This window comes from Cinclus cinclus, chromosome 2, assembly GCF_963662255.1.
Source record: "Cinclus cinclus chromosome 2, bCinCin1.1, whole genome shotgun sequence".
In the NCBI taxonomy this organism is placed as follows: Eukaryota; Metazoa; Chordata; class Aves; order Passeriformes; family Cinclidae; genus Cinclus; species Cinclus cinclus.
The window spans coordinates 92,433,401-92,446,032 of NC_085047.1; the positions used below are offsets into that span (position 1 = coordinate 92,433,401).

Here is a 12,632-nt window from a genome sequence, read left to right on the forward strand (position 1 = left end):
ACAGAAACATACTCATTTGAAATAATATGAGACTTGTTTTATTAAGTCTATAGAGAGTATTTCAGAACAGGGCTTAGAAAAACATCACCTGCCATCTGTTTTACTAGAAAATTTCTACCAACCATAACACAGCAAATTGCTTATCTAGTCTATACTTAAAGCATTCTTCCACTCCAGAAAACTTTCTGCTGACAAACATGACAAGACAGATGACTACACCTATACATGTTAATTTATTGGATATATGTATTGTGTAGTCAACAGAACTGGCAATAGTCAGAACTGAAAACTAATGAACTTGTGAAACAAATGGAAGAAGTTCAGACTTTGCTTATCGCAATTAGCTAAGCTTAGCAGTCTGTAGACTCAAAGCTGAAGATCAGTACAACTACATTAAAAAAGCCTCAACAGTAAGAAATAGGATGGCCTTTTCTAATTGCTGTGGATCAGCTTTGGAAATAAAAACAGCACAATACATTAAGAGAATAGTACAGTCCTAAAACATTCAAGCTGCAGCACAAAAACTACAGTCATTAAAATATCACTGCCTACCACTGAGAATACTCCACCAGGATAAGAGCCACCACAGCTAAAGTTAACCTTTTTATAGAAATTATTTCTAAGTTCCTGGGTAAGTGGCAGTATTTAACTGAACACCAAAGCCCAGAGTTAAAAAAAAAAAAAAAAAAATCAAGTCCAGGTGGCATGGCTGTTCTTCACTTAAACAAAGACCTGCCCAAAAGGTACCACTGGGCTCCTGCCCAAGGAAACAGTGCTTGAAACTGGGAGTATCCCCATAGTATTATATGGGGATGACACATGATGTCAGGAGTCTCATAAACATCTTCCTTAATTACACTTATGCTGTAATTACCTTAGTTTTGTAATAAGATTTCTACAAAACATTTAGAGCTAAAAAGGTGACGAACTAGAAGCAACATGCAAACAATCATCACTGTCTGTAAGGCAACCTGTTCTTCCCTCCTAATTCCCTGTTAAGAGCATTCATAGCATGTAACACAGGTAAATGAAGCAACATCTCACTCAGTATGATCAAGTCAACATTATGTCACAGTGTCAGCACAAAGTGATCTTGTTTCTGACTACACAGCTGCTGCCTGAAAATACAGATAAAGCTGAAAGCAAATCCATAGAAGTATCTTCTGCATCAGAAGGTGATGGTGCTTCTTGAAGGCACTTGGTGTGTGCTGTACTCACTGAATTTTTAAAGTATAACAGGTCATTTTGGTGAAGAAAACCACAGCAAAAAAAATGGCACAGCTGTCTAAATTTCCTAAGTTATGGCTAATGGAAAGCTATCTACTTCAGCCTTGGAAAGACCCGTAAATAGTATTTTGGGGATTTGTCATACAATATTAGCATATTCAACTTCCCACAGAAGTCTCCACTAGAATAATGGCCTAACTGTAAGCAGGAGATCTAAAAAGCGTGCTGGAAATATTTATAGCTGGCTTAGAATAACAGAATCCTTATAGTTGGAAAGGACCTCCAAGATCAGAGTCCAACACCTTTGATCACCACCTTGTCAGTCAGACCACAGCATTAAGTGGCACATGGAGCCCTTTCTTGGCTTCTGACTGTATTTAACTCACAGACCAAACACCAGCTATCTAGTGGCTGCAGGCAGCAAAAGCTGAAGTTCTAGTGATCCCTAAACTTCAGATCCATTCTTGGTGATTGCTAACAGAACCATAGCCAGGCATCCTTGATGGCTCCCTGGGTATAATGAGCCCCATACTGCCAAACCTGAACTGTTTTGGAACACTGAAAGGCATACAACTCTTGGATCATAGGAAATGAGGGGACAAAAGGGACAGGAGATTAAGAAATCGAGTTTACACCAAAGGATTACCTAACATGAAGTTGACTGCACACTGCCTCTGTAAAACAGCTGTGTCCAAATTTGTCTTGAAGTGTAAATGAGGCTTTAAACTCTATTTTAACTGCAAACACAAACATATGTATGTAAGGCACCCAGACTCTCAGCACAGTACTAAAACATGACAAAGGCAGCTGCAAAGACAGCAAAATCACACAGTTTATTGTGAGGACATGGCAATAAATACAAAAAGTATCTCAACACATTTCTATGGAACCTTATTTAGTACTCAACTGAAACAAGTTCACAAAATCCTGCCTGATTTTATTAGCACAATAAAGCACTCTTCAGACTTGACTGTTCACCAGAGATAGACATCAAAGGAAAGAATTTCTCTCTTCTCAAACACGAAGAAATATATGTGGCATTCAAATCCAGCTCCAACCAAATACATTCTGAGCAAAGAAAATAGGTGAGCATGGGCACAGGAACAAAAACACATCGTGTGTAAAATGAGACAAAAGTATTAATGTCAAGAAAGAGAATAATCTCAAGAGGTGAAGTGGGCCCTAAGCCTAAGAAGATCAGTATATTCTGATTTTTCATGCAATCCTTGAGCCCTTCCAGGCAACAGTAATAATATCTGCAAGACAGCACGATACAATTGAGTACAAGAAGCAAGAGGCTGGAATGAAGAGAAGAAAAAGTTACTACAGGAAAAGTCATGAAAATGAAAACAGCAAATCAGCAGAAGTCGTCTGAAAAAACATGTTTCTTCTGAAATAAGTCTGACACTTAGATGTCACTAAAACTAAATTCCTAGTAAATATGATTCAACATTAAAAAGGGAGCTACACACAACACAAATAGAGAACCTACTCTATTCCTGATGGAAATCCATTTAACAAAGATGTGCTCTACCAGCAAATTGCTAAGCAGCATTGACTCTCCAACAATACACCAATAAGGTATTTATTTCATACTTCAGAAGCATCTCTAGGATCATCAGTCATGTTCCATGTGCATTTTCTGTTATGTGGAAATAAGCATGTAACATGATTTCTGCCACAATTGAAGAGCTTGTTCTTTCAGAAGCACTGATACAAATACTGCAATCCACTTGCACAGATGTTTCTGTATCTTAATTTTAAAAACAGGCCCTAGAAGTTCCCCAAATAATCTGAAACCATGTTCTTTCCATACATTAAAGAATAGTGAGTTCAGCTTCGAGACTGTATTCTCTGAGAAATACTAATCCTTCTATGAGCTACACAATTCTCCAGACAATTCCTGCTGCACTGGAATGAACAAAACATCATGCAAACCTCACTCTTCCAATAATAGAGCCACCTAAACTTGACAGAATCACCAAGACTTATTCTTAAGTATAAAAAGAAAAATAAAAGAAGTCTGAACCTTGTCCTTTCAGGAAGATATTTTAAGTTTAAATCTCAACTGCTCAATGTATGCAGTATCTTAAGGAAAAAAAAAAATCTCAAGCATTAAGAAAGCAAAAACAGGCAAACCCCAACTTTTCAGAAAGTACATCACTCTTCCCCTCTTCATATCATTCCTTCTGTTCAAATAATTGAGTAGTACACATCATTTTAGCCAGTGACCCACATTACACAGCATTAGCTGGTTTAACAATACTTAAGTAGAAAAAGGGCTCAAGTATCTTACTATGTAAATGGCAAACAAAAAAAAAAGATAAACAGAAGCAATTTAGTGGTTATGTTTCAGTATACTGTCAGACTTGCAAAACAATTTAATCCTAGGTATTTAAACAGATTTGGGCATTTCCAACAAATGAGGAGTTATCATGGGTTGATCAAATGAAGCATTCTGCCTAGAGACAAGACTGGCATGTGTATACAAATTGCAAATGAAGTCAAATATCTTTACCTTTAGAGAAACTATTTCCTACAGCCACAGTCCCTAAAGAAGAACCTCTTTCTTTCCTCTGCAGATCTAATAGGGTCATAGCTTATTTCCACATGAATTCTTGCACAAACTAACAAAATCTTCCTGTAAGAATAATTTTTGAAATTGTAACTGCAGAATAACAAAGAACTCTTGAACTTACATGCAGAAATATTCATAATTTTTTCCTGCAATAAAAACAACCAGGACTCAGGTTTCAAAACTTCATTTTTATAAAAAAAAAAAACTGGATCCAGTATGGACTAGACTATTTTAAATTGGAGTTTAAAAACTCCTCTCTACAGAAAGCCTTGAAGGAATTCTATATGTTCATAGGCTTAAGAGCAGTGATGTGACAGTTCTCCAAAATGCACTGAAAGTCCAACCACAACTAGTAACAGGAAACATTTGATAGGCTTTCATAAAAGCTACTTTCTTTATATAGAATCTTCACAAGAGTTCAGAAAAACTTCAACTTGAGATAACTGTATTTAGCTTGCTTAATATTCAGGTGACTTTCACTCTTAAGATATAGAGTCCAGTGCATCAGTCATTCAGAGGAGAGGGTAGTCAATTCTCATCTCCATATACAAAATTTGACTATTCTCTCTGTTCAACAAAAAATTTAAGTGAAAAAATAGGATTACAGAATTAAACAGACATCTAATTTAAAAACATTGCTTCAGGAAATTATACTAATTTTTTTAAAAAATGCAAAATCAAAAAACCTAGATTTTATTGCTGATTTAGTCTATACGGAGGAAAGCTAGTATTTCACAGAATTTCATATGAACCTCAATTCTAACAGACTCAAGCATGCCAGAAGTCTCAGCTACAATTTTTTTCCACAGGTTTCAATTTGAGGAGAAAAGCCACAATCTTTCAAAAGCAGTTCTCCTGTGATACAATTTATAACTCAGTAAATTTAAAAATTCTCAATTTGTATCAATATCCCTTTGCAAATTTGTAGTACATATCTCAGCATAAATTTTAACAACAACAAAAAAAAACCTACTACCAACAACCCATGCACAAAACCAGCATAATGCTATAGCCAGACTGACAAGGTAAAATTTAGGAGCTTTTTTTTCCACCCCCACTTAAAAATTTTCCACCCCCATTTTACCTCCCTTTACACACTTCACTAAAAGCTGGTCTGAAAGCTGTATTAGCAATTTGCACCAATGAAAGGAAGGGTTAATAACCCCCATCCTTTACATCAAATTTAAAATTAAAATCAGTCCTGGCAGCTTACATTGGATGATCGACTTTGTACTTCTACTACCCATAATACCTGACAGCAATTTACAATAGGTGGCCATCAGCCACCACAACTCACAGGGAGGCAACTATTCTGCCAGTGCATTAGGTGAGTCATTCAGGGTGACACACAGGAATATTTTCCTAACTGGATTTCTAACACCGGCATTCTTCACAAAAGCAGCAGTGCTTTAGCCATTAAGCTGACCCAGAAACACTCACCAAGGTCTCTGAAGAGGAGACCAGATCTGATACTCTGAGCCTGGAGGAAGGTGACTAAATTAAAGTTGCTCTTCTTTTCACTACAGTTTCTCCTGAAGCAGATAATCAGGGCTCTAGGTGATTAATACCTCTATTAAGAATGTTGTTTTTCAGGTTTCCAAGCTCATGTGTCCAAGTTAGGCCACATTTGCATTCCTCTATGTAGTTAATAGAAACCCGAATTTCCTTAAGTTTTACACAGGACACAATCACTCAGACAGCAGAATTAAAGACCCTCTATATGACAGCCTTGAAAAGTCAGCTGTATTTGCAGCACTCTATTTTTTATATTTAAGCATTAATTCTTAAACTGATCAGGACTCTTCTCTAAGATCTTCTGTAACCTTCTCTACAAAATTTCTTCCACAAAGCATCTTTCAGTATCACACAGTAATCCATATAATAGAAGTTATCTTGCAATCAATTAGTGAGACTTGCTGGAGAAAGGGAAAAAGAAGGCAGAGACATATTTTGGGTCCCTTCTCCAGCAGAACCTCATGCTTCAGTTTAACCCACAAACTGCTCAATCCTGTTTAGCCTTCTCTCCAACAGAAGCCAGCCCACAGTGATTATATAAGTCACCATTACCAGTTTTAAACATGGACAGGAGCCCAGGATGGCTACAGCACACAGCACACCCAGGAAGAACAGTAATGATCTCTTCTGTTCTACTTCCTATTCTTTTCCTAAACACTTCTGCCTTCAAAGTTTATACCTTGAAAGAACTGCCCAGGAAAAGGTAACATTTCTGCCAAAGTTTCACAACTAACTAGGATTCTGTTAAAGCAGACATATAATCAGAACTGGTTCCACCCTCCTCCTGCAGTAAGCATCACATTACAATTAGCAGATACAGAACCCCACCAGCTATTTATTGTCCAGTATCTGTCTGTTTTGAAATTCTTCTGGAACATCTCACGATTAACTCTGGATTGTGAGATTTTGCTTTCCTAGCTGAATGTCAGCACACTTTGTTCCTCTGTCTAGAATATGTATGAATTTGCTGAGGGCACATACCCTTGAAGATCCAATTGGAAAGACCTCTGTGGAAATTGATCATTTAGTCTTACCTTTTTCTCATCTTCTGGCCAGTCATTAATACAACAGGAGGTGGTTCCTTTGAATCCACAGCAGCTGATTTAGTTTAAAAGCCTTTGGCAGGAGGTTTTGTCAAATGATTTTTTATAAATCAAAGTGCATCCATATACGTACTCCTTTCCCTCCCTGCATCCTCCCAGGATTCTAACTACTTTATGGTGCATGACTTCTAGCTAAAAAAAGGCCACTTTTTTTTTTAACTTGATGTGTTTAATAATACTTTATGGTACTCTACTTTCTTGAAGCACTTAGCTCTACTTCTTTCCTAGGTCACTGTGGTATCACATTTGCAATTTGCATTCCTGTGGTACACACAGCCTGCTGGAAGTGATGGATTATGTACTTCTGACAAAAAAATTAGACAGATCTGAGGTATTTTACACTTGAGTAAATTTTTAACTGGTTGGCATGATGTCCTATTAATTTATACTGATTGCCTCTCAACACATTAATTAGAAAGATCTTGTTGACCATGCCTGTAAGAAATTGTTCAGTCTGCAAATTCATGCACAGTCCTCCAACAATGAGCACTTCTGCAAAAACACTTCTGTGGCTTGTCTGCTGTAATAGCACCTTCAGGAAGAATTCCCTGATATGCTGGCCACTGAACAGACCACAGCCTTCCTCACATTCTTCCCGTTGTCAGGGATGTCAGTAATTATCTTATGGTTTAATTTTAAACCTGCCATTCTTCAAACAGTTCCGCTCCTTGAAGGATTACTACCATCAGCTTTTTTCCTTCTCTTTAACCTGTTGGGTTTAGTTTTTTTTTAATTTCTTGACACATTACTTCCAGGTGTCCAATCTGTTGTCTTGACATGCAAGACTCTCCTTCACAGCTCTACCTCTAAATTTCTACTTACTTGGCCTCACTGTGTCTGAGGCTTGTCTTAGTTTTTAGTAAGGGAAACCACAAGTCTTATTAAAAATTTTAGGAGCATTTTTATTCATACAAGAATGCCATATACCAATAAAACAGAGGTAATTTTTTCGAGATGACTGCCAAGTAACATCTTGAATCAGATTTCCTGCATTGCCTAAGATTAGTATTTCCTCATCCTACATCAAGGTAGATGATCAAAAACCATCTTGACAGCTGAAAAAACGTATTGCCTCCATCACATTCAGTAGTAAGATCTGTTCCTCCTCTGTCCTGAGTAAATGAACTGTACTGAAGTTTTTTACCAAAACTACTTCTTTTTGCCTTTTTTATGTCTTCTAGCATTTTTGTAATTGTCAGTATTCTGGTTATGTGCCTTAACAGCACAGCTACACTATCAGTCAACAAAATAGCAACAGTATTAACTGTTATTATTACTTTATCCCATTTTCCTCAATCGTTCATCATATAGCATCTTGCTACTAAAGCAACACATCTGTAATGCAATTCCTACATAGTCACACCTAGATACTGTGGTCTCACTGCTCATCTCTCTTCCATCAAATTTCTCAGAGAACTTATAGCATGAGTAAGTTCATTTTAAAACTGTTATTTCAGTCTACTACCTCTTTCAAAAGGCACATAGCATTACGGTAAAGGCATACAAAACTCCATGCTTTATCAGGACTTAATCTGGCAATATATTAAAATTCAGAGAGAGGCAACAAAAACAGGACAGAAGTACTTCCCTTGGCCTTTCATCACTCAGTGAAATACTACCCAAAAAAACCCCTTTCTTCTACAGCTTTCAGTTTAAGGAATGATAAAAAATTTATTACAATAAAGCCAGTATGTTTTTGAAATTTCATTACAGATTTTGACAACAGGCAGAGTGCACATCCAATCCCAGGGACTAAAAAGGAGTTCTTGCATTTTTAATTCACCTATCCATTCACTGCTCATTCCTACACTTTCCAGTAGCTCTCCACTGCAAAACCTTTTAGCCCCTTTGCCTCTTCCTGGGAGGTCTAGCAGCACACCACCATCATTCAGCAATCCTGTTTCTCAAATACTGCCCTACCCAGCCCCTTCTCAGCCACTGTTTCATGAACCACTGCAGTATCACCACCAGCTCACTATACCCAAGCACTCTGCATTCATCTTCTCTGACACAACCAGACTGTTCTTGAGAATGCCTAGAAAGTTTATTGCTCACCTGAAGCACGTCTTTTGCTCAGTATTGGCTTTTTTCAACTCCCCTTTTCTATCATCATTGCTTAAACCTTCTCATTGGCAAGCTGAGACACTTGCCTGCACACTGGTCTATATGAACTTCCTGGGGTCTGGAAATTACTAACAGCATGGCAATAATACCATCTAACTACTACAGTTCAATAGTGGATTTGGCAATGTAAAATGAATCTCTGAACTTGATCTTTTCGAAACAGCCTAAATTGCTCTATAATCTCACATCTTATCATAATGGTCCTGAGAAAACCAGACTTGGTTGAAACAAAACAGCAGACAAAGCTACTTACACCGACAGCACGTGTTAACAAATGCCCAAAGTTTAGCAAGAACATGGCAGCTGGCAATCCTCAGTTATGGTCTCAAACTCATTTTGGTTCAGATGCTCCCTAGGTGGGATATGCTTGTTACATTAAAAATGTTAACACACAGCAAATTATTGGCATTCAATTTATTAACACATCAAATTAAACTACAGTGCAACCTTTACGGTCTGTTAGACATTTCTGATGTAGCTCACTGGCTGTCAAAGTCTGATGCCTTTTGTTGCATCCTCTTGAAATGTCAAAGTTTCATAACCTGCAGCTATTCTGTCACTTCATCTGACTTTGTATATGAAATAAATGTAGTTGGCATCAGATCACTGCATTTGGCCTGCTTGAAGGGTGAAAAACTTGAGTCACAGCTCAGGAACAAAGTAATATAATGTGGCAGCCTCTTATTAATAGCATGGAGGGAAGTAGAGCATAGAATAGCTTTCTTATTACACCAAAAGTGACATATTAGATTACAGTATGCTCATTTTTTGTCAGATTATATAGTCATTGCTCCTAGAAGGACAGAATTAGTGTCTTTGTCTAGCTTTTAAAGCATGACAAATTTTTTGAAGAGTTTGGAGGCTTCTTGACTTTATTGTTTTCAAAACTATCATGACTGGCAAACTACCTTTAGTAAGTATGCTGTTAAACACAACTAAATTTTTTAACCAGTTTTTCATTTTTGTCCTATTTCAGCTCTTGTGAAAGTATCTAAAGGTATAGAAAACAAACAGAACCCTCAACCTCAGAATTAGAGGACTTCTATTGCTATTCTGCCACTGCACTTTGCTCAAAGCAATGTCTTCCTTCCCCCCTTCTATGGAAGAAACACCTCTGTAAACATAGCTGGTGATACACACACTTCAGCATGCCCCAACACGTAAAATTTGCATTTGAGCCCGGGAAATCATGAACAGTCACAAGAAAAAAAGGTGAAGTCAGAATAGCACTACCCTAAAATGTGAGTAAAGCCAGAGACTGTTCACCAACCCTACACAGACCCCATACAGAAGCAGCACTGGACTGCTCCCATCCAGTGCAGATTCCAATACTGTAGGCACTACAATTATAACAACAAACTGGATGACTCTCAGGTGCTCACCTAGCAAGGAGGTCTCAAGGTAATCCATAAACCTGAAGATATGCTGCTCCCCCAAATAAAAACAGCTAAAAAAGAGCAGCTTGAATTTGTTTTCGTTAGTTAAAAATCACTACTTGATTTTGGAGAAGGTAAAATAGTTATTTTCCATACAAACATTCTTTGCTTTTCCCAATTTTTTTCCACATGATGTTACAACTGAGCTGCCCATTACCTTATCACCAACCACAAGAGGTATCACATGAAGGTATCTGAGTACAGTTGAAGAGGACAGACAAATAATGTGAGATTAGAAGGGTGTAGTAACTTTGATACATTGATGCAAGTGCAGTAAGTAATTAGAGTATCACATCACTTACCTTAGCATGTCTTGGGAGACAAAGCTAGACATTCTATGCTTAAACCGTGCTACTTGCCTGAGCCTTTTAAGGAAAGCGACAGTAGTAAACGTGAGAAATTACGATAGCTGCAGCCGATCTGAAATCTCAGCCCTAACACACACTAGAGTAATTTTACAACATTAGGGAAAGATAGGCGTTTTCTTAACTTGTCTTTTAAGTACAGACTTCTGAACACCATCATCTGGATAAGAGCTGAATGGAAATCAGGTAGGGAGAAAGTGATAGCAGGCAAATAGCTGCACAGAGCTTTCACTGCCCCAGAGCTCCACCCACCCTGCAGCACCCCCAGCCACTTCTGCCAGTCCTCTCCATGGACAGACCACCTGCTGCTGCCCTGCACAACAGATGGTGCTCAAAGATTAAAACCTCCATTTTAGGTTATCAGTTTTATCAGAAAACCTAGTCTTAATGAGAGCATTCATTAGACAAATTCTAGTTTTCACTGTCACCACTAGGTTTCAGGGACCTTGGCTAAGTTGTTTATCCTATCGAGGATTCTCTGTTCACATTGCATATGAAAGAAACTCCTCCAGCTCAATCAGATCTGGAAACAGAGACAGCAATTCACCAGCGTTTACTTCCTTGGTAAGGTTTCAAGCATGCCCAGTACTGACCCAGCGAATCTCCCAAGGTCAAAATTACAAGAATTCTTGAATGCATTAAGTTATTTACATACTGGACTGGGGTGGGGCACCACATGTCTGTTTCTACAAAGCTTTAATTCATCTGATACCAACTGTATACGTAATGGCTGATCCTCCTACGAACCAGGCATGAATAGCTAAATAGCTGCCTTCTTAAAATTTAGACTACAAACTTTGACACAGCCAGAATACCAAAATAAAGATTAATAATCTTGTTTTGCAACAAAATTACAACTGCTACCTAAATATCTAATAATTTTATTCTTAGTCACTATTCTTCAAGGTCTCTTAGGAAAGTAAAGCTATCAGTTGCATGCCATTTTCACCTCTAAGATGCCCAGATGACCTGATGTAATAACTCCATCTTTGCTTTTGCCATTTATTCTCAAGATTTAAACCTGTATAAACTTAGTCTTGAGAAGTATAACCTGCATTCTAGATCCCACTGAGTGCCCTTCCTTCATTTTTGGTATCTTCGATTTGTCTTAAAACAGAAAAAAAAAAGCGCAAAAATTTAACAACAACTCAGAGACCCAAAAATTTCAATGAACAAATGTTTACTTGCCACCGGGAGACACTTGCCAAGCTCCACTTTCTCAGTAACAGGCCTGATGGCTGGAGAAACGAAAGCAACACTTTTCACTTGAAGCAGACTCAGCTAGTGTATAATAGCAGTTAAAAGGAAGGATGTTTCACTGATAGCATTGCTGCTGGATAATACAAGGGCAAGGCCACTCCATAAAATGTTAAAAAGCTGTGTCAATAATGGAGAGAGTAAAGTTGCTTTCCACAATGCATAACAGCAGCATACAGGATGCATTACAATATGAAAGCTTCAAACTCACACACACAAGAAGCATACATTACATCAGAGGCACATCCCGAAATCTCAAAAATAAAAAGGGATTTTTTTTTTTCCTTTTTAAACACACAGAAGTAGGGTAACATCTATATGTACAATCACAATACATTGTGTAGGATTTATCCTCTAAGATTAAAACATGGGGGTTTTTGTCATAAGTGCAATAAAGGGCAGTAACTGCCAAGAAAATTACCAAAGTTCCATTCTAAGCCCAAATAATTTACTTAACCATACTTGAGCAACTTTATTCCTCGTACTAAATGACATGGTAGTTCACAATGCTACCACATTCAGAAAATAAAAAGGAGTGAAAACCTTGTATCAATTTTAGAATATATTTTCTTTATGCAGGCAACACTTTCTTCCTTCCTCATTTATATCCATCTTTACTGCAGCAATATCAGTCCAAGAGTCACATTACTCCAGGTCATCAATGTTATAAATATGGCACTGTAGGAAGGAGTCATTACTATGTGAGCATTTGCTTCTACTGATTGGGCTTTAATCATATATCGCTGTAGTAGGTGAGGAGTCTAATGTTAGCACCGCTGTAAATGGCAATATTGCTAATCAAGAGAACCAAACACACTTTATATCAGGGAGGCATCCTTCAAACTAACTGTGCTGCAACAGGAGCCTTCAGGGACTTCGGCAGAAACAACCAGAAAAGCAATTCTTACTTCTCTTAGTTTCTCACACATCCTGATAACCCAATACTCTCCAGATTGCTCCGTTTCAGAAAGTTCTCTTCGTGCAGGGAACAGCACCTCCCAGTAAGGGTCATAACAACTGGGAATTG

General features: G+C 37.8%; 1 protein-coding gene across 1 annotated transcript in view; it reads right to left on the bottom strand.

Annotated features, from left to right (window-relative positions):
* Positions 1–12,632, bottom strand: part of ATP11A (ATPase phospholipid transporting 11A) — a 116,054-nt gene that overhangs the window by 83,717 nt on the left and 19,705 nt on the right. Inside the window, exon 2 of the mRNA XM_062514961.1 lies at positions 11,533–11,586. Coding sequence (XP_062370945.1) covers positions 11,533–11,586 — 54 coding nt within the window. The remainder of the gene's footprint in view (positions 1–11,532; positions 11,587–12,632) is intronic.